The sequence below is a fragment of the Podarcis bocagei genome, assembly GCF_964188305.1.
Source record: "Podarcis bocagei genome assembly, chromosome: 13".
Taxonomy (NCBI): domain Eukaryota; kingdom Metazoa; phylum Chordata; class Lepidosauria; order Squamata; family Lacertidae; genus Podarcis; species Podarcis bocagei.
In genome coordinates, this window is record NC_138138.1 from 6,482,235 (window position 1) to 6,503,605 (window position 21,371).

Genomic DNA, 21,371 nt, shown 5'->3' on the forward strand with positions numbered 1-21,371 from the left:
CATTCTGTCATGAGCTACATGTCTGCCAATGGTACTACTTCCCTTACCTGTTATTCTGTCAAGCAGGGACACGTCTTGAACCTCTACAGGTAATGAGGCTATTCTCTGATGAACTGCTGCATCCCCAGAGGCTGCATTTTCTAATTCCTGCAATGCTCTTATGAGATCTGCAGTCTATGAGGGAGAAAGTATACTTTAAAAAACAACCAAGTATCAACATATAATGCAACAGTACTGGAGACAAGAACCTAAAGCACTGATTTTTCTTTTTTAGACAGTGGGACCTGCATCAAAATATTGCAGTGTGGAGTGCTCCTATTGAGGGTTCCATCAAACCAGCCACTGCTTTTTCCTGGATGCTCCATGTCATTCTTATACCAAAAAGCAGGTTTTCTTTCCCAGATAGACAGCATTCTGTGGTTACTGAATATGTTTAGTCCTTATTAGGTTGGTTTTGGTGTCCATCCCCCACTTAGGCTATTTCCTTGAAACATTTTTGTGCACTACTGCAAATCTCAGGGTTCCCCCAAGTTGCAACAGCACTTACAGCCTAAGCATCGGAAACAAAGGAAACGATGATGACCTCTGTGAGAACATAACATTTTAATACAAATTAGACTAAACATTTCCCTACAACTGTGTGGACTCCTGCTTCTCCATTTTCCCTAGATCTACTTGTCCATGGCAATCACAATGAAGAACCTATTTTGACAATACCCAGGATTAACAGATATTGATTTGAAAGTAAATCTTCTTCTCCTAAGAATTTCAGCCCCAAGCAACTTACTACTATTCATATTTTCAAATGTTTTAAGAAACTGTATTATTCACAAGATGGATACCATCTAAACCAGTGTTTTTCAACCACTGTTCCGCGGCACATTAGTGTGCCGCGAGATGTTGCCTGGTGTGCCGTGGGAAAAATTCGAAAGATTTTTTTTTTTTAAAAAAAGGCAAATTTTCGCCCACTAGGCGGGCGCTGGACTGTGTCCACCTTATTTTCCCTCCGTCCTGGGTGGGGATCAGATTGGATGGGATCGGATGAGAGCGGACAGGCAGTCCGCTCTCATCCGATTCCCCATAGAGAGCAGCGGGGCTCTGACATCTCCCTCTCCGCACACAGTGGTGGTGTGCCTCGTGATTTTTTTCATGAAACAAGTGTGCCTTTGCCCAAAAAAGGTTGAAAAACACTGATCTAAACTACTGCAAAGGCTTCATACATTATTTATCATGCTTTTTGCTGAAAGGTTAAAAACATTTTGCCCTATAAATTTATAACAAGGTAGTGTGACGAAACTTTCTCTCTGCCCCCCATATCCAGACTCATTTCTGTGCAATACACATGTTAGCTGGGCAATATTGCAACAATATCGATCTATGCAGCAAAGCTCTATACAAGGCAGTTATTCAATACCAGCAATGATATTGGAGGAAAGGAACGAAGATTATTACTAGCCACTTCTACCCAGACTGTCACCATAGCAGGAAAATGTGCCCACATGCAGTCCCTTTCAGAATACATTTCTAAATCTCCCCATCTACCACCCAACTGGGTAGGATCAGCCTGTCAATCACCTGCTATCATAATGTCAGTTGGCTGACACCTGTCAACATGGAAAGAAGGATACTGTAACTACCAATCAGAGGTCACAGGGAGCCCCTTTTAAGTTGAGCATTTCTCCCTCTGGAGGGGAGGCAACTTGGATTCAAAGTCCTTCTCATAGCACTGGGGTTTTTTTGAAATTGCTACATGAGTCAAAATGGGAACTGTGCCAGACATAATTAGGCTCAGGGGCTGGAGATTCCACACACCTGCTTTAAAAAACCAAATCAAATGTTTGGAGATAGTAAATCCAACACTTGGAAGCAACACTCCAGCTACGTTTTCACTTTCACAGATTATTTCTACCTGTGGAGGGTCACATGGAGAACTTTGTGTTGAGCAATTATTGTCTTCCACATTTATCTGTTCATATGGGCGTTTTCTTGGGTTTTTATCGCCATCTAGAAATCAGAGAGAATAAAATTAGAGACATAAAAAATCTGCTCCAAAGATATGTGAACCATAAAAAGGAAAGTTGTATGAGCTGAAATTTACTTACACAAAGCCTGCCTAAGCTGTTCCAATACATCGTTTTCATAAACAGATCTTTCTTCCCAAATCGACAGCACGCGACTCAGGTGCTTCTTACAACTCTCATCAGTCTCGCTGTGGTAGGGATAGAAAGCAAATAAGGTACTAATACATGGCAAGGTAAGGAGCATTAACAGATACCAGAATTCAAACCAAACCATGTATGAAATTTCAAGTCACCACGTCCCAATAGAATGTTGGGGTATATAAACAGCTGAATGTTCAGCTAGGTAAACAGAATTCATCTCCCAGTTTACTAAGATACAACAATCCTGTTTCAAATAGCTCACTAAAACCTGTGAAGCATGATAAGACCAAGCACTCTGTGGCTTTTTTTTGGGGGGGGGAGGGGGTATTCTCATAAAGGTGTAGAGAGAGAAAAAAAGTATCTCCAAAAAACACTTCACAGAACTGAACAGATCCTTGATTACTTGTTACCAATCTAAATATTTGTGGCCATGATACTAGATCTGTGTAAACGAAGTTTAAACTGAAATCCCCATATTAATGTATTCTTTTTATTTGTTTGGAAACAGTTGTAAGACAATCTTACTCAGCTATGAGTGATTGCCAAAGACGTAGTAACAGCTAAAACATTCCTCTTTCCTACATGGTGAATTATAAACCTATAACCTGTCAATACAACAAAGATTATTTGATATTCAATTCATACGTGCTCCACTTATGCAGAGTTACATTCAAGTTTGTTACAACTACTGCTCAACACAAAAGACTCACCATGACATCTCATTCCTATAAGTCAATGGTGACACTAACAGAGACTAATTTGTGAGCCTTGTCATCAAAATTCATTTCAATATTCTAATTAACTTACTATGTATGTTACTATGTATGTTAACATACTATGTATGATATTGTTAGAAGGCTTTGCAAACCATTTTTCTACTACTGCTTTTTTGTATGGAAAAAATCCACTTTTAGAAATGCTATCTTTCATTGCCTTGATTAGAAACATAATGAATGAATAAAACACATATTGAAGTGGACAACTGGAGCTAAATAAACAGTAATACTCAAATCTAAAGTCAATTAACTTTTTTCAGGTTATTATCGCAGCAAAGTACATCTGTTATTCATGCCACTTTTGGGTTATGCTAAAAATCAGCAAACAGTTTTCAGTAGTTTCATCCCCTCAAAAAATCTAATAAAAGGGTAGCGTACGGTATTGAGTTGCTGTAATAAATATTCCCAAATATTCCAATAAAAATAATTTCCATGGGGTTGGGGAAGAGAACAATTGTACCTGGAAACATGTTTGAAGGCCTCAACTATGACTGGTGCGAAGTCTTTTGTAAATTCAGGACCTTTTCTTTTGCTGTTCTGAATTACATCATTGGCCAGATACAAGAATGTAAGCTTCCTGTTTGGTTTTGCTGAAAAAAGAAAAGAAAGGGCGGGGGAGAGGGATGTTATAACAATACTGAAGCAAATGACAATAAGGATTTTCCCAATGTTAGTATCAGTGATGTGGGGTGGATTTCCCCCCAGTGCTTTATTGTTCTTATATGTTTGTAAGTTCATTGACAATGAATGGATGCCAATTGCAAATATAGCATTAGACGAGCTTGGCAGTTTCAACTACTTTAGCTTAATTTATTAAATACAGGGGAAATAAGCATGGTAAATTAGATCACCCTGTAAAGGTATGAGAGTTTTCAGCAATCTGAAAATTTTGTAATATGTTTTATCCTAATTTGCATAGGAAAATATTTCAATTCATTAATTTCCAGAAACTTCACATCATTGATTCCTAATTATAACCCTGCTTCCATATGAAACAGGAACTTCAGCACAGCTACCCTCTGAACTTTATAAGTAAGCAAAGATTTAAAAACAGGTACCCAAATAAGGATCCTAATCCAAGATAATAGCCTTGGGCACACACTGTGTTGACTTCTTTGACTTACCCATAGATAAAATAAATAAATTAACCTACCCCTAGTACCTTTAACAAGAGGCATTAACCTTTAACATGTGGCATTAAGGTTAGTTTTTTCTTAATGTACTTATGTGGAATATTTAAAAGCTTATTACTGACCAATGCAATTGTATTTATTTGAGATATTTATCCATCTATCATCTGTGTGTTTTATTTTTACAGCACCCAATGAGGACAAACAGCTCTCTCATTGGAGGTAGTTCCGCAGCCTAAATGCAACTACGAGAACGATTACACATGCCCCATATCCCAGCCAACATAACCATGTTCACGGTAGGGGTAAAAGTGAACACAGTGTGTTTGTGATTCGAATTGTCAAAGGCTCTGGGGTGTCCCTTCCTTAGGATCTGATGTGCAGATTAGCTCTCTTAAGGTGTAACAGAAACCTCAGTTTCTGTGTGAGAAATAGTGTGAGGCCATATTTTTCTCTGCACTTTGTGCTGAGATTCAAAATGCACGAACAACCAGTATTCCAACGGCCAACATAATCCAGGCTACCACATTTTGCAGCAATTAAAGTTTCGGAAACACCATTAAAATCAGCCCCAAATACAGCATATTACAGTAGTCTAGTAGTGCAACGCCAATCCAGAGCAGTTGTACACCTCCACTCAGTCTGGCTGGCTTTCCAGCCCCCACTGAGTCCATTTTATCTGAAATATGTTCCATCTTGTTCACCCTCACCCAATACAACCATTTTCATAGGCCTGTTCAATACAGTGGTGCTCCGCAAGACGAATGCCTCGCAAGACGGAAAACTCGCTAGACGAAAGAGTTTTCCGTTTTGGAGGTGCTTCGCTAGACGAATTTCCTATGGGCTTGCTTCGCAAGACGAAAATGTCTTGTGAGTTCCTGCTGGTTTTTTCCCTCCCCCCCTTTTTCTAAGCCGCTTATCAGCTGATCCGATCAGCAGATAAGCCGCTAATAGCCGCTAATAGCGCTAATCCGTCAATAGGCTTGCTTCGCAAGACGAAAAAACCGCTAGACAAAGAGAATCACAGAACGGATTCTTTTCGTCTTGCGAGGCACCACTGTAGTTCCACAAGCTCCTAGAGATTTCTACATGGGAAAGAGAAGTTTAGGTACATGTAAATGGCTTGAAGTTGACAGCACAGCCCAAACCATCAGATGACCTCCCCCAGCGGTTTATTATAGATCAGGGGTGAGGAACCCTTTGGCTCCATACATACCTACATAATTTTATTTGTATGTCGCCTTTCCATGTTCACAGTGCTTTACAATGTGAAAAAATACAAACATAACAAAAGTGGTCATAAGCAATAAATAAAACATCAGAAAGTACCAACCAAACGGAACAATTTCCTTGTAAATACTAAGAACTAAAATAAAGATCTTAAAAAATTAATAATAAAAACAATAACCACTGCCCCTTACAACAATACCTCAGCCCAAGAGTCTGTTCAGAAACCTCAGCTTTTGTAGCTGGAGTCAGTCCAGCCACTGCCCTCTCAGGCCAGGTGGAAAAATGCCTGCAATGCAGGGAGCATGTCTTCCAGAACTCAGTCACAATCACATGCCATTATGACTTCACATGATTGGTACCTGGGTTTTCCTGCCCTGTCAACACCGCTTCTGTGGGGTCCCAAAGCAGCTGGCTGTCATGCAAGGGGAGTTGTCAGCTTTATACTTTGCAAGGCATCCCACACTTCTTTCAACTCCTGGTGCCAGAAGTTTAAAGGAGAAGTGTGAGGACACTTGCAAAGGGCAGTGCTCAGCCATTGGGAGTGTGCCTCTCCCCACTGTTACCTGCCCCACATCTGATGTCATGAGTAGAGATGGGAAGGCCTGGGGGAAAAGTGGGAAAATTGGGGGGGGCAGGTTTTCCCCCGCCCTCCCAACATGAAAAAAGGCGTTGGGGGGGGGGGAACCTGGTTTCCCCCCCAATTTTTCCGTTTTTTTCCAGGTCTTCCCATCTCTAGTCATGAGGAGCCTTGGTGGCCCATGTTTGACCCGTGGCCGAGAAGCTCCTCGTGCCTGCCTGATATAGATGATTGTGCCTCCTAAACTCAGTTTTATACCATAGCTGATGATACTGAAAGCTACCAAGAGTTCTAGAAAATACAACTGGCTTGGACTCATCCAATTCATTCCCTAACATATGTATCCATCCTGAAACCAGGTTGGAACCCATATTATCAGTATTCTCTTTAGAAAAAAACCTGAAAAAGCTACCTCATTCTCCAGTAATTTACTCAAAAGGGGAAAGGTTAGAGACTGGACTATAATTAACCCTGATCACTAGGTCTAAGCTTTAGACTATGGTGGGGAATATTTTTGACTCCCATTGGTCAACTTTGACAGGTGGGAGGGGCAACTCACCTGTCAAAATCCCTTGCCCTTTGTGAGTTTCCCTGCACTACTTCTTTCCATCCCCGATATCAGAGGTGAAAGGGGGAAGTGAGGGGACACTCACAAACTCCTTTGCAAGTCTCCTGTGCTTTGCCTTTCAACATGATTAGATGGTGTCTTGGCTACATCCAACTCTGTTAAAACTACAGTATGCCAGTTAGTGCAAATGTGAGTGTATTTATCTGCAAAATATAAAGCAAACAGTGAAGCAGGCTTTCAATGGTTCCTTCACTTCATTTTCCCAGATCCCTATCAATACAGCCCCTCACCTAAACAATAAAAATAAATCACAGCTAGCAGTTAAAATTTGCGGCATAAGAGACATACAAGAATCTGGGGGAAATATAAAATTTTTCACCAGATGTTGAAAAGAGAACAGAGATTACCGAAGTCTCTCAGAGAAAGGAATATCTGATAGTTATAATTCAGTGTATTCAGACTTTTCATTCTCTCTCTCTTGTTCTCTTAAACAAGAGGGTGGTGCCCTCCAGACTCCTCAACCAAGCCCTTGGGACTCTCAGAAGGCCAGACCATGTCCGCAGGCTACTACCCGCACCAGCTGTACTTTACACCCTCCAGAGAAACACTCTTTAAGAGTGCACATTCAATACTTTAAGAGGGGTATGGACTGTATATTGGGTGTCCAAGCTTGTTTACATAAGGAGGAGATGGGATGTTCTGCACTCTTTTTTGCTCCACAAAGAAACCAATAGGTGCCAAGGAAAAGAAGCGTCCTCTTCCATACCCAGCATAGAGTAGCCGACCACACTGGATAGTAACATGTTTGCAGCAAATAACCTTTGTGAAGCTTATTTACAAGGCTGCCCTGAAGAATACCAATGTAAACGTCACACTGAATATAACCGGGGGGGGGGGGTGAGTGCAACCACAGTAATAAACGTATTTCCAGCACCCTGCCCATGACTAGCAGAAGCAGTAGACGATCTGCAACTATATGCAAATTCATTTATTTTATATAGCAAAATTCTGCTTGTTTTGACAGCTCTACTTTACTTACTTCGCCAAACCTTTATTAGGCATTACAAATATAGTCCATCATAAAAACATCCATATATAAAAATATATACATTTAAAATATATAACAACAAGGAATTCATTGGGATTTCTTCCCGCTAAATAGTGCCATTCACCACTCTAAGGTATACTACTGACAAAAACTTGGGACCCTTGCAGATGACCTATCCTCATCAGTGATAATAAGGCTGCATCATCCGCACACCGTCGTACCTTGGATCTCAAACACCTTGGCTCCTGAACAAACCAGATCCTGAACAACTGAAACCCAGAAGTGAGTGTTCCAGTTTTTGAACTATTTTCGGAAGCCTGGCATGGCTTCCGCAGCTTTTGATTGGCTGCAGGATATTCCTGCAGCCAATCAGAAGCCGCAACTTGGTTTTTGAACGGTTCCGGGAGTCAAATGGTCAAACCGACTCCCGGAATGCATTCTGTTTGATAACCAAGGTATGACTGTACAGTAAAAGTACAACTGGATTTTGACTGATGGGGGGGGGGAAATGTGATTTTTTCCCCCAATGTGTTCTGGAAGATCTGGGGGGGGGGGGAAATAAAAAGAAAAGGGACAAGAATACACCCATTTTGTATTTGGGATGTCGGAATTGAGGTGACCTTTGGCACTGAGTTTGATTTGGCAGATGTCGAAAATATATAAATTCTGTATTGAGATCAGCAAGCGTTTGATTCCTAACTCTAAAAGCTTTTGACAACGCTTAAGAATCCAAATGCAGAAGTTAGTAACTGTAAAATCATAACTATTAGATAAAAGTTTCTACCCTGCATGATGGTTGTTAAAAAATCTGAATTGTGTACCAAATTCTGCTGAAAAGATAGAATCAACTAATTAGTGGTGAACTTACATTCCAGCCTAATTATGATTCTAATTACCTAGGCCATACATTTTTTCCCAGAGAAGCCAAGCCCCTTTATTTACAGTGGTACCTCGTAAGACGAATGCCTCGTAAGACGAAAAACTCGCAAGACGAAAGAGTTTTTCGTTTTTTGAGTTGCTTCGCAAGACGCATTTCCCTATGGGCTTGCTTCGCAAGACACAAACATCTTGCAAGTTTGTTTCCTTTTTCTTAAAACCGTTAATACCCAGGGTGCATTGCTTGAACAGTGTACAGTGGTGCTTCGCAAGACGAAAAATTCGCAAGACGAAAAAACTCGCAGAACGAATTAATTTCGTCTTGCGAGGCACCACTGTACTTCCCTGCCCCTCCAAGGCTCAGTGCAGTTGCATGTTCAGATCTGGAAAACCCCTCAGGCTTCTTTCTGTGATCCTCCTACTTGAACTTTCTTTCCCTCATCAGCACTAACTATGGCTACCATTCTGTCTGCACCAACTGAATGTTAGCCATAATTCCTCTGGAATGGGGACATACACTTGATCACTTAACTCTGTGATAACTATGCACTTAGACTCTGAGAAAATACAAGAAAACTATTCAAAGGCCACATTGTATCAACATATAATGAGCTGTATATTGAAAAATTCTGCAAAATTGATGACTGAGGAACTGATACTTCCTTCAGTGTAAAATTAATTAGCCAACAATCACTCAAGGAGCAATTAACAGTTTCACAGCCCTAGCAACATATCATACAACAGGTTTGTTGTGACTGTTTAAGCCATTGTGTTAGTTATTACAGAAGAATATTAACTGGCTGTTGAGCTAACAGCAACACATATATATTATGGTTCTATTATCATAAGGCACTATCTTAAAATCACTTGCATTTCCCACAGTGACAGTCAGAGGGGGTGGAATGGAAACAGTAATCAGAACTGTCAAATTATTTCTTTCACATGCAGGAACTTACACCTGTGTAAGATTGTTGCCCAAGATTAGCATAACTGCTAGAGTGGTAGGAATGTTATAAATTCAATCAAACTAAATTCATGATACACAAGTTCTATTCCTTTCAATGAAACTACCTGAAGTATGACTGTGTCCAGATCCATCCAAGTCATACTCTTTAACAGATAAAGTGCAAAAACTCTTCTGACCTGTGCTGTCTAGCATGTGGGGAGGAGGAATCACTGTCTTTATCCTATCTATTATTTTGCTGTGTCCTGTTCAACTTTAACATTAGATGCAGAAACAAAAACAGAATCCTAATTCCTCAAAGTATCTCTCTCCTTTCTTCAGCAATATCTTTAAAAATTAAAACAAAACAATCTGGCTATTGATCAAATGATGATTTCCTCAGCTAAGTGTTACACTACATAGACTCCATCTTATTAAATAAAAATTAAGAAATACACCAGGTGAATTCATTTTTAAGAATGAAATATTAATTCAGAGCCAAAGTACTGCAATTTGTATGAACAGCTACTGAAATGTTGATAACTTTTATTTTTCAAGGACCACCTCTCCTTATATGAATAGACCCAGACCCTGCAATCGTCATCTCAGGCCGTTCCATTTTCTGTATGCCCATTCCACAGGAGGTCCAGAGAGTGGCAACATGGGAATGGGCCTTTTCAGTGCTGGCTACCTGCTTGCAGAATGGTCTCCTGGCATCCTCTCTGTCCGGCTTTTGGCACCAGACAAAAACATTTTGTCTCGGCTTCCGGCCCTTAGTCTGAGGGCTTTTCAAATATTTGTTTTTGAAATCCACTAAGTACAAATCTACATGCACTCACTAAAGGGTAACACTCAGTTATCAACTAGCTTTACACAAGGAAGTTTGGGATTTTTTATGAGATGAAGCTGGACATTACAATTGATAGAGAAAACTAAGCAGACCTGGTTCACACAAAACACTAAACAAAATCATGGCTTGGCACAGATGACCAAACCAGTGTTCGAAACTCCCATTGTTCTAGGTGCATTTTGTGACAGGGAATTTCATTAGCATGAGCAGTTTCTGAGCTCTGGGTGCAGTACTGAACCTAAAATTTCAGATTAAAACTACAAAGTGGAAGGAAAGGATGACTTTTTTCTGCCTCCCCACTTCCAGTTACTCTCTGAAGACTGGAGAACAGACCCTCTTTAGAATATTAGGGGGGTGGGCAGGGGAAGGACTAGACCATGTGAAAAATGAACATAATATTTTAGCTGCAGTTCATACATTTTCAGCTTTCTAGTCTTGTTATAAAAGTGTGCCTAGACATTCTGTTGTTGTGCCCATAACTTAGGTTTAAGATGCCATTTAGCTCCTAGCTTTCATATCTCAGTTTCTAACACTGGACTAAACATGTAGTTTCATGGAACAAAGGCTATGACTATTGTTCTCCGCCACAGTTCTGCTGCACCAAGCCACACTTTTACTTAGGTGTTGCATCCAAACATAGGCTGCTTGTTTGTCTTGCTCCAGACAAATAATGAAGGATTATTTGTGGTTCATTACTGAACCTAACTTTTCCCAGGCCTCCTGCAGGATGACCAAAATTAGATTGAAAGCTTTTGTGTCATCTGAACCCAGCAAACTGTTTTTAATATCAATGATGGCTTGTTTGAAAGCAAGGCGCTTCAGGCCATCATTTATGAAGCTGCCACATGCAAACAAAACATTGTTAAAATTAAGCACACTAAGTTGTGGATAACTGAAATCTGAAGTATAAATCCCCAAACTTCTCATGGCTGCACAGGTGGAGGATTGGAAATAGAACTGGGGAGTGCACAAAGCCAAGGTAAGGTGAATCTAACAAGCAAATAATTATAAATACTCTGGCAAGAGAAAACTTGCCAGATGGTCATTATGATGGTATATTCTGCCTTCAGAAATAAAAGCATTAAGAAAATAAGCACACACTTGGATCAGTTCAGTCCTGGTGATAATTATGAATTACCACAACCCAAATTGAGACACCCACATCAGAAATACATAAGCAATTCAGATTCAAGGTTACATTTAATAATATATTTATTTTAAATTCTAACAATATTGGGTTTAATTCAACCTAAGTTACTTGCACATACCTCTGAATGAAATAAACTGTTAGGTTGGATGCAACCCATAGTCATTATAATGCTAAAACCAAGCTACAGTACTTTTTTATTTCGGAATTCTTAGTTTCAAATATTGAAATAAAACCCTGCAAAACAGCTTTTGAAACATATTTATATGAAATACTAAAAATGATTAAAATTAGGTCCCTTTCCAAAAATGCTCTTGGCAACACACAACAGTAATAAATACAATTGTTCCAAGTAATCAAGTAAAATGGAGCAAATGTATAAAATATGGCCCTAATGTAACACACACACTCCAAGGTGCAAGGGGGGATAACTCCAAAGTTGCATTTGACATAAAAAAAACTTGTGCCAACAAGAAACATTTTAAAATGATAGCCACATAGTTTTGCCACAATATGGTAGGGCATATGATTGCTAAAGGAAGATGGAAGTGATGCACAAAAACGTACTACAGTTGAACTAAACCCCAAATGGAAGAAAATATAAGAACTAAAAACCCCAGAGGGATAAGTTATTTCATGAGCTTTTCACATCCATTAAAACATGGATAGGCAAACTAAGGCCCGGGGGCTGGATCCAGCCCAATCACCTTCTAAATCCAGAATCAGCATGTTTTTACATGAGTAGAATGTGTCCTTTTATTTAAAATGCATCTCTGGGTTATTTATGGGGCATAGGAATTTGTTCATTCCCCCCAATATAGTCGCCCCCCCCCAAGGTCTGAGGGACAGTGGAACGGCCCCCTGCTGAAAAATTTGCTGACCCCTGCTTTAAAACAAGGTCTGAAGCCAGCATTACATCTATTTCTTTTTGGGAAAATGTATAAAGTAGTTGTTGAGGTGAACCGATTCAGCAGTCCACTGTGACAGCAACAATGTATTTTTAAAATATTGGGATCTGGCCCCTTTTTAGGTTTTAATTATATCACCACCACACTAGAACATTTGCTAGGTGTTCCCAGTCTCAACCTTCTTAATAAAAACATTACCTCAAGTACACTTCATTTTTGGTAGATACTTGGAAGTTTCACGACTGGTTGGCTAGCATAAAATCCAATTCATCTACCGCCTGTAGATTCACTTATACTTCTGATTCTGAGCATCTCAATGAACTTGAGGCAACAGTCTCTCCAGGAATTCCTAGTACTTTGCAAAACTATGGTTGAAATACAAGGAATTCCTAGTTCACATCTAATCTCACCTCACCCTGATCAGGCATCCACATTTCCACTAACCACTGGTTTCACTGGCAAAATTGGTAAGAGAAAACAAACTTTCCTCTATAGCTTGAAGTTGGGATAACCCCATAGTAGTGCAGAGTACAATGATAAGAGAAATTCCCACCTATATCTCCAAGCAAAAGCAAGGTTGGGACTAGCTGTTCAGGCAACCAAAGAATTCCAAACACTTCAGTTGTCTACTATTGTATTTTAAGTGTAAGCTTCTCTAGCAACTTCCAAGGGATAATGTTACAGCTGGCCATTTTGGCAAGCAGGTGTGGCCAAGGTGTTCAAAGCATCCCAGTTTCACTGTGCCCCAAATAAGCCCAGTTGTCTTCCCTAAATTCGGAGCCACAGATGAGAGCATGGACATTGCCTGAATTCCCACAGAAGTGCAATGCCAAGTACAACAATCCTATGTACAGTACATCTGCCTTAAACTGTCTAGGTTACAAGAGTCAGTCAAAATTTGTACCTTTGTAATATTTATGTACCACCATTTAGATCAAGCGATTCAAATTATGTTTAGAAAGTAATAACATTTTTGTATTGCTACCTGCTACATAGAGATTGAACTGAATATTGCTCCATTCTTCCTAATCCCCTTCCCCACAATAAAAACATTATAATTAGATATCAGAAAATGGTAGTAGTAGTAGTAATAATAATAATAATAATAATAATAATAACAACAACAACAACAACAACAACAATTTATTTATACCCCGCCCATCTGGCTGGGTCCCCCCAGCCACTCTGGGCAGCTTCCAACAAAATGTTGCAAGACCAGCAACCACTGATATTTTTTTTATCCCCGCCCCCTATAAAAGACAATCACCTTGACCCATAATGTCATTTTCATACCCCCATCAACAGCTGTTATGGAAACCCTCCTTACAAGGGCTCCACACCCTCTTAAATTTTGTGTGGAACCTCCCAGTCTGTCCCTGGAGGGTAAACATGCTTATCTGGGAGTAACATACTGAAATCAGCGATGGCTGAGACTTAACAGAAATACAAAGAACCTTGGTGCAGGCTGTTTCTGGACTAAAATTCCCATCATCCCTAGCTACCAGACCCAGTGGCTAGGGATGACAGCAGCCCCAAAACAGCTGGAGACCCACTTTTGGGAAGCTGCATGCTCCACTACCAGGGCAGAAAGCAGATGGGGGCGTGGTTGGCGCCCCCCATGTGATGTGCATCCTGGGGGCATGACGCGCACCCGGCACAGGGGGTGGGGGTGGGCGGCGCGTGTCCGGGGGCCCCACTGTGATGGCACCCTACTGGAATAGTGGTGCCCTGGGTGGTCTGCTCCCTCGACACTCCCATTCCTCCGCCAGTGAGTGTAACCAGCCTTTCTCAACCTTGGCTCTCCAGGTGTTGCTGGACTACAGCACCCATCATTCCAGGCTACCAAGACCAGTGGCCAGGGATGATGCGTTGTAGTCCAACAGCATATAGCAACCCAAAGTCGAGAAAGGCTGGTGTGAGCCTCAATTTAGGATTGTGGTGCACGGTACCTTAACACGTAACAAAAATCTGTATCCCTCTTGACTGTTGTGGTTTACAGAAAGGTTCAGGCAAACCAAGAAACACGCAAAAGTCACAATGCCAAAACAGCAAAATGACCTCGCATTTCTAACCCTCCTGGGTGGGTAGGCTCGTCGAAACGGGAATGCGTTCTTGGCAGGCGCCGGAAAGAGCGCCTGCTCGATCTCAAGTGGCAGGGAGTTCCAAAGTACTTCCTAACACGGGAAACGGGGCTCGCCGGGGCTTCTGCGGCCCTTCCTCGCCGCGCCCCCTTTCCTATCCCCCACCCCACCGAAATAAAGGTTAGGGGCCGCCGCCGGCACCGGTGCCTCCGCCGTCCCACCAGCGTCTTCCTCCCGGGCCGCAACGGAGGCCGGCGGCGGTCAGCCTTCGAGGCGGCTGGTCCCCGTTCTCTCCTTCCGGCTGGCTGCTGAGGCGAGAGCGGCCTCCGAGGCCCGCCGCGAGGGAGGCGGAAGAGAGGGAACCGCCGCCGCCGAGGTACCTGAGGACCTTTCCCCCTCACATCCTGCTCGCGGCCTACCTGCGCGACCTTGCCCTCCTCTCCGCCCCGCGGCCTCACCTTTGCGCAGCTCCCGCTCCCACACGGCGACGATGAGGGGCGAGTGCTTCCTGTGGTGGATGAGCCACAGGCTCAGGGTCTGGACGCTCTGCTGGGAGTTGCTCAGCTCCAGCAGCTTCCGCTCCAGCGCCGACTCCGAGAACGCCGACATCGCCTCGCCCGCCTGAAGCTCTCCAGGGAAGCTGAAACGGAACCCGCCGCCGCCGCCGCCGGGAGCAGGAGAGAGAAGCAGGCCGCCGCCGCCCCTCCCGCCTTCCCCCTCCTCCCCGCGCGCGCGCGAAACGCCTCACCGAGACAAAATGGCGGCGGAGCAGCCGCTACGCACGCCCCGCCACAGCCGCAGGGCCACGCCCCCTCCGCGTGACGCCACAAAGCGCGGGAAGGACGGTTGCTGCGGCAGTGGGGGGGAGGGGCGCCAGGTGTGTCGCCTCAGAGGCTCCTCACCTGAGGGGGGGGCGGGTGCAGGTGGATGTGTATATGGAGTTGCGTGTTTGGGACCCGTGTACGTGAGTGGGTGTGTATATATGTGGGGGAATATATACCTGGATGCGAATACACATGTATCCTTTTAGGCTGCATTTTTATTTGAAATTATGGGATGCGGGTGGCGCTGTGGGTTAAACCACAGAGCCTGGGACTGGCCGATCAGAAAGTTGGCGGTTCAAATCCCCGCGACGGGGTGAGCTCCCATTGCTTGGTCCCTGCTCCCGCCAATCTAGCAGTGCGAAAGCACACCAGTGCAAGTAGATAAATAGGTACTGCTGGGGTGGGAAGGTAAATGGCGTTTCCGTGCGCTGCTCTGGTTTGCCAGAAGCGGCTTAGTCATGCTGGCCACATGACCCGGAAGCTGTACGGCCAATAAAGCGAGATGAGCGCCGCAACCCCAGAGTCGACTGCGACTGGACCGAATGGTCAGGGGTCCCTTTACCTTTATATTTGAAATTAGGAAGGGCGGCATCAGTGCCAGATTTATGTATAGGCTAAGTAGGCTGAAGCCTAGGGCCTCTAAATCTAAGGGGCCTCCCCACCCCACAGCGGGCAGTCTCTCCTCTCCTGAAATATACTCGGAGTCAAGAGTGGATATTTCATGCTCTTTATTCAGCTCATAGTGGTGAGGAGGAATGGAAGTTCCCTAAGAATGTCTGCTTTATATACATTATTTACACAATGGGCCCCACCCGATTGGCTAATTCCCCGGATTCTCCTGTAGGCCAATCAGGTTGCGGATTCACTTCCACCTGGAGCTGGATTGGGTGGCTCCTGTGGACCAATCAGACTGCTGCATTCTGAATCCTATTCTAGAACCAATCAGACTCCTGCATGCTGAATCCTATTGTTCTAGGACCAATCAGACTGCTGCATTCTGAAGCCTATTGTAAGACCAATCAGACTGCTGTATTTTGGATCCTATTCAACTCAGTACATAACTCCCCAAATTGCAAACCCAAGACTTCATGCAAGGGCAGGGCAACTCGGGCCTAGTAATTATGAAATTGTTTGAAGTTTGAAACTGGGGCCCAACTTGAATTTTTTTGTGGGGCCCTAGTTCACAGCCAAAGTTTGCAAAATCTTAAGAGATATATGATAGGTCATTTTCACAAGGTCAGCAAAGCCCTTCAGAAATCAGGCCTGTTACTGAGTTCCTGTGCAAGTTTGTACAGTTCACTTATGGATTTTTAAAGGAAAATGAGAGGAGATTTTGATGAGCTTGAGAAACAAGCAAAAGCCACCTTGCCAAATGTTAACTACAAAACAAGGAGGCAAAGAGTGAGGGAACGGCAAAGAAATGACAAGTTCATCTCATGCCTTAGATGCACTTTCTTCAAGAGATGAGTTTAGGAGAAAAGCCTTTATTCCTATATTAGATGCACTTGAAGCCAATTTAAAAAGAAGTAGTATCATGTACAGTGATATTGCACAATTGCTTTCCATTTTTGCTAAGCAAGAAATTCAGCAAGGTGTTGAACTGTTGATGGAAGCATACCCAGAATATATTGACCTGAAACTTATTGATGAACTTTTGCACTTTCACCTGTATGTGACACAAAGCCATAGGCTTACAGCAGAGCACTCTCTCTCTCATACAGACCTTTATCAAATTATATACAAGGAAAAAATTCAGATGGCCTTTCCTAATGTGGAAGCAATCTTGCAGCTATAGCTTTATGGTCACTAACTGCTTGGGAGAGAGGAGTTTTTCAAGACTCAAAAGAATTAAAAAATGAATTAGGGGCCACAATGTCTCAATAGCATTCTGTACTGAGCATTCTGTACACTGAAAGTGGCAAACGTAGACAAATAAATTTTGATTAAGTTTTCTGATGAAATTGTGAATTGCAGAATTTTAAATACCCTTCATCATCCTTGGCTTCACTCATTTTTTTTATATAACTCTTTCTTTTAGTCATGAGGGTGGGGGATTGGGAGGGGCTTCACAAGTGGAGTAGCCTAGGGCCTCTCTTCATCTAAATCCAGCCCTGGGCGGCATGCATAGCTCCCTCACTTTCGATATCTGAAATTGGGAAGTACAGTACGCTCAAAAGAACACTGCCCAGGGCCTCTGAGTAAGGTATTATGGTTTGGTTAGGTGCCCGAAAGGAGAAGGGAAGATATCCATGGACGAGCCATCATACAGAACTCTGCTACTCCATGTTCCTGTGGAAGGACATGGTCATCGTGTGGCACTTCGGTGGGCATCCTGTTGAGAGTCCTTGGAGCACCCTGCAATCACCTAACCTTGGCTCCTATAGCTTCAGGTCGGGGGTCACAAGCAAGAGACTTCTGCCAGGAGATAGAAGCAAGACAACGGCCTGCAGGCCTGATCTTTAATAATAATAATAATAATAATAATAATAATAATAATAATAATAATAATAATATCTTTATTGTCATTGCCCCCTTCGGGGACAACGAAATTACTTGACTGCTCCATAAAAACACTAATTAAACAATACAGTATAATACAGCAAGGGAGATTAGATGACTTTCAAAGTCTGGGCTTCCCATTCAGGGCCGAGATCGCTCTGGAGAAGAAGCTGTTCTTAAGACGGCTCGTTCTTGTCTTCATCGTCCTGTATCTCCATCCCGACGGCAAGAGCTCGAAGAGACAGTGACCAGGATGCGATGGATCTTTTACTATGTCCAGTGCCTTCCTATGGCACCTTGTGGCATAAATCTGCTCTAAGGTGGAGAGTGGGCAGCCAACAATGCTCTCTGCTGCCTTAACAATCCTGCACAACCCCATCCTGTCCTGGGTAGTACATCCATAAGTAAGCACGCTCTCAATGGCACAGTGATAGAAGGCAAGCAGCAGTTTCTGTGGAAGATGGTTTTTCCTTAGTATTCTCAAAAAGTACAGTCTCTGCTGCGCCTTCTTCACAAGCCCCCTTGTGTTGACACTCCAGGACAGATCCTCTTGTAATTCAATGCCCAAAAATCTGAACGTTGTTACCCTCTCCACACAGACCCCATCAATCGAAAGTGGCTGGACATTGCTCTTCTGTCTCCTGAAGTCCACCACAAGCTCCTTTGTCTTCCTTGTATTTATGAGCAAGTTGTTAGCTCTGCACCACTCTATCAGCCGCTCCACCTCATCTCTATAATCCGTTTCACCCTCCCTTTCAGGGATGAGCCCAATCACAGTTGTGTCATCTGCAAATTTGACAACCCTATTACTAGGGTGAGTAGCGACACAATCGTACGTGTAGAGAATATAAAGGAGCGGACTGAGTACGCATCCCTGTGGTGTTCCTGTGTTAGTCTTAAGCATATTAGAGGTATAAGGGCCCAACCGAACCCTCTGGGGGCGGTCTGACAAAAAGTCCAATATCCACCCACAAAGTGATAACGGAAGCCCCAGATCTTCCAGTTTAGACATCAGACGTTTATTGTTGCAACAAGAATTCTTGCTGCCGCAAAAATGAAGCAGCTGGAAGCCCCAGACAACAGTTACATCCGTATTTTAAAGCTCCCTAAAGTTCCCTATAATACAAGGTGCATCATCAAAACTTCATAGAGATGTCACAGAAAAAGGTGTGGTCTCAGGTAGAACCTGAGATCCAGGCATGGCCCTGTCACTCAAGTATAGCCTTTCACACTTACTCCATCACAGTACAAAGGAAGGCATTGGCAGTTCCCTGGACCCTAAGTCAAATACACCCCTTTGTCTTGTCCCACTATGGGGCGGGTAGGCATTGTGACTGAGATGGTTATCCGCCTGACACTCTTGGGGCAGGATGTCACCGGTCATGACTCCTTGGGAAGGCCTTGCAGATGTGACTTACCGTATTTTTCGCTCCATAAGACGCAACTAGTTTTTAGAGGAAGAAAACAAGAAAAAAAATAATCTGAACGAAACAATGGATGTATGATTTTTGTGGTTCATGCTGTGGCCACAGGCATGTGATTTGACGGTGAGTTTGGGGTAGCCCAATGCAAAAATCTTGAGAATCCATGTACTTTAATGTTCGAAATGGTTATGTTAAAATGTATAAAATTATGAAAAAAACAATCACAAAAAAAATAGAAAGAGGGTTTTTTTGGCTGGTGAGGTTGACCTCTGAGTTCCAAAGTCGCATTTTGACCTGGGATACACCCTGCCAGCAAGTGACTAATCCCTTGAGCAGTACACAGACAAAGGCTTTCCCCACAGTACTCAGCAGGGAGATTCCATGGTAGTTTTGTTACCTTCATGGCAGTCACCTTTGTTCCTGTAAAAACCTTGTCTTGCTTCTGTGACAAATTTGGCGTATTTAAGTCAGCTGGATATAGTGTCCCCAGATTCCCAGCATCCCAAAGCCTTAAAATGCAAGAGATTAGGCTTGGTGATGTCACAGAGTGGGGCTTAGTGATGCCATGGGCTAGAACCTGATTATGCCATAGAGCTGCCAGCTCTTAGAAACAGTATATTTGGTATGTGAGTTGAGCATGGCCAAGCAGTGAAAGGGTGGCACTAGCGATACGAGTCCTCTGAAAATTGGGAAAGGATCAAAAGGGATTTTTTTTTCTTTTTAAAGTCTTTTCTCTTTCGGGAGCAAGCTGAAACCCTCTTGTGGATGTTGAGTGAAATGTTTTTAAAAGCACTTTTCCCAGCTCCTTGCACTTTCCTCTCTAGATAGTACAGTGGTACCTTGGTTCTCAAATACCTTGGTACTCAAACACCTTGGTTTTCAAACACCGAAAACCCAGAAGTAAATGTTTTGGTTTTTGAACGTTTTTCAGAAGCCTAATGTCCGCTGTGGCTGTCAGCTATTGTTTCCCGGGCCCCTGCACCAGTCAGAAGCTGCGCCTTGGTTTTCGAACATTTCAGAAGTCAAACGGACTTCCAGAACAGATTAAGTTTGGCGCTTTTGTTTTTGCTATTTATTTTGCATTTTTGTGGCTTTTCCAGTTAATTTGTTTTTGTGATTGCGTGGAACCCAGTTCAGCTACTGACTGATTGTTTGATTGTGTGACTGCGGAAATGGATAAAAACCCCCGCATCCAAACAATATCATCAGTGCAGGTAAGAAAATTTTAATTCTTATCATCTACAATGCTGTTTTATTTATTTTATAGTGTAGTACATTGATTATTGTTTTCGTTTTATGGATCAAGGGTCTTGTTAGATAGTAAAATTCATGTTAAGTTGCTGTTTTAGGGGTTGTTTTTGAAAGTCTGGAATGGATTAATCTGTTTTGCATTACTTTCTATGAGAAAGCGTGCCTTGGTTTTGGAATGCTTTGGTTTTGGAACAGACTTCCGGAACAGATTAAGTTTGAGAACCAAGGTACCACTGTAAGTAATAGTATGATTACGCCACAGATACTATGCATTGCTAATTTTTATAACTGTTGGTGCTGCTTATACAAATTACATGGGCAATAGTTACTGCAGCAAAAATAACATAACAGATTGTCCCAGGACAGAATCTGAATTATCTTAAGGGTGTGGAATAGCCTCAGCAGTGATCTGTGGTGCGGTAAAGCATCAATGGCACATCTTGCTTCAGGCATCAAAAGGTCTTGGGCCGGCCCTAAGATAAGTCATGCTCCTTGCATGATTGAAAACCCTGAGATATCATTGTTCTCAATTATATGGGGAATCACCATGGATATACAAAGCTCCTCACTGCAGAAGTTCGCTAATCACACAAAAGGCTAGCAGGAGCCCTACTCTACCCATGGTTCCTCTTCTAGTGTCAATGCTTGAAGAGGGTTTACACAGGTAGGGGGATTTGGCGGCATATGGACCTGGATGGGAAGAATATTTTGTTGGAAAGTACCAAGGGAGCCTGGAACTGTAGTTGTTTTTGAATAAGGACAGAAATCTGGGACAATGGTGTTGTTATACTTACAGACAGCAGAGGTCACTATTAGCATTAGACAGAATTAATAACAGGTTTTAATTCACTTTTCTCAGCACCCTGATGCAGTCAGATTCAGAGAAACCTGAGAGGGTACAGCAGGTTTTTTGCGTAGTTTTTTTTTTAATGGTGCCAATACCTTCAGGCGCTTCTGACTCCAGGAAGAGCAACATTTTCTCACTCAGAAGTTCCCACAAAAGGCATTAGAATGGCCAACAGCCCTTCATGAGAGTCTAGAGACCTGGGGATTGGAATAGCAGATCTGAGAGCCCTC

General features: G+C 42.7%; 1 protein-coding gene and 1 long non-coding RNA gene across 5 annotated transcripts in view; one reads left to right on the top strand and one right to left on the bottom strand.

Annotated features, from left to right (window-relative positions):
• Positions 1 to 15,006, bottom strand: part of RPRD1A (regulation of nuclear pre-mRNA domain containing 1A) — a 43,141-nt gene extending 28,135 nt beyond the window's left edge. For 2 of the 4 annotated variants that reach the window (XR_014001292.1, XM_081166785.1), the window contains exons 1-5: positions 14,755 to 15,005; positions 3,399 to 3,528; positions 2,103 to 2,209; positions 1,910 to 2,004; positions 48 to 174 (exon numbers count right to left, since the gene is read on the bottom strand). Coding sequence is in view for 3 of the 4 variants with exons in the window: in XM_081166785.1 (XP_081022911.1) it covers positions 48 to 174; positions 1,910 to 2,004; positions 2,103 to 2,209; positions 3,399 to 3,528; positions 14,755 to 14,905 (610 nt within the window). In the remaining variant the exon portion in view is untranslated. Of the gene's footprint in view, positions 1 to 47; positions 175 to 1,909; positions 2,005 to 2,102; positions 2,210 to 3,398; positions 3,529 to 14,754 lie in introns of all 4 variants that reach the window. The other 2 variants (XM_081166786.1, XM_081166784.1) reach the window with 2 other exon arrangements.
• Positions 2,162 to 5,479, top strand: LOC308571450. Its single transcript, XR_014001446.1, has 3 exons — positions 2,162 to 2,254; positions 4,257 to 4,813; positions 5,132 to 5,479. It is a non-coding gene; the product is annotated as an uncharacterized lncRNA (long non-coding RNA).
• Positions 15,007 to 21,371: the final 6,365 nt, after the last annotated feature.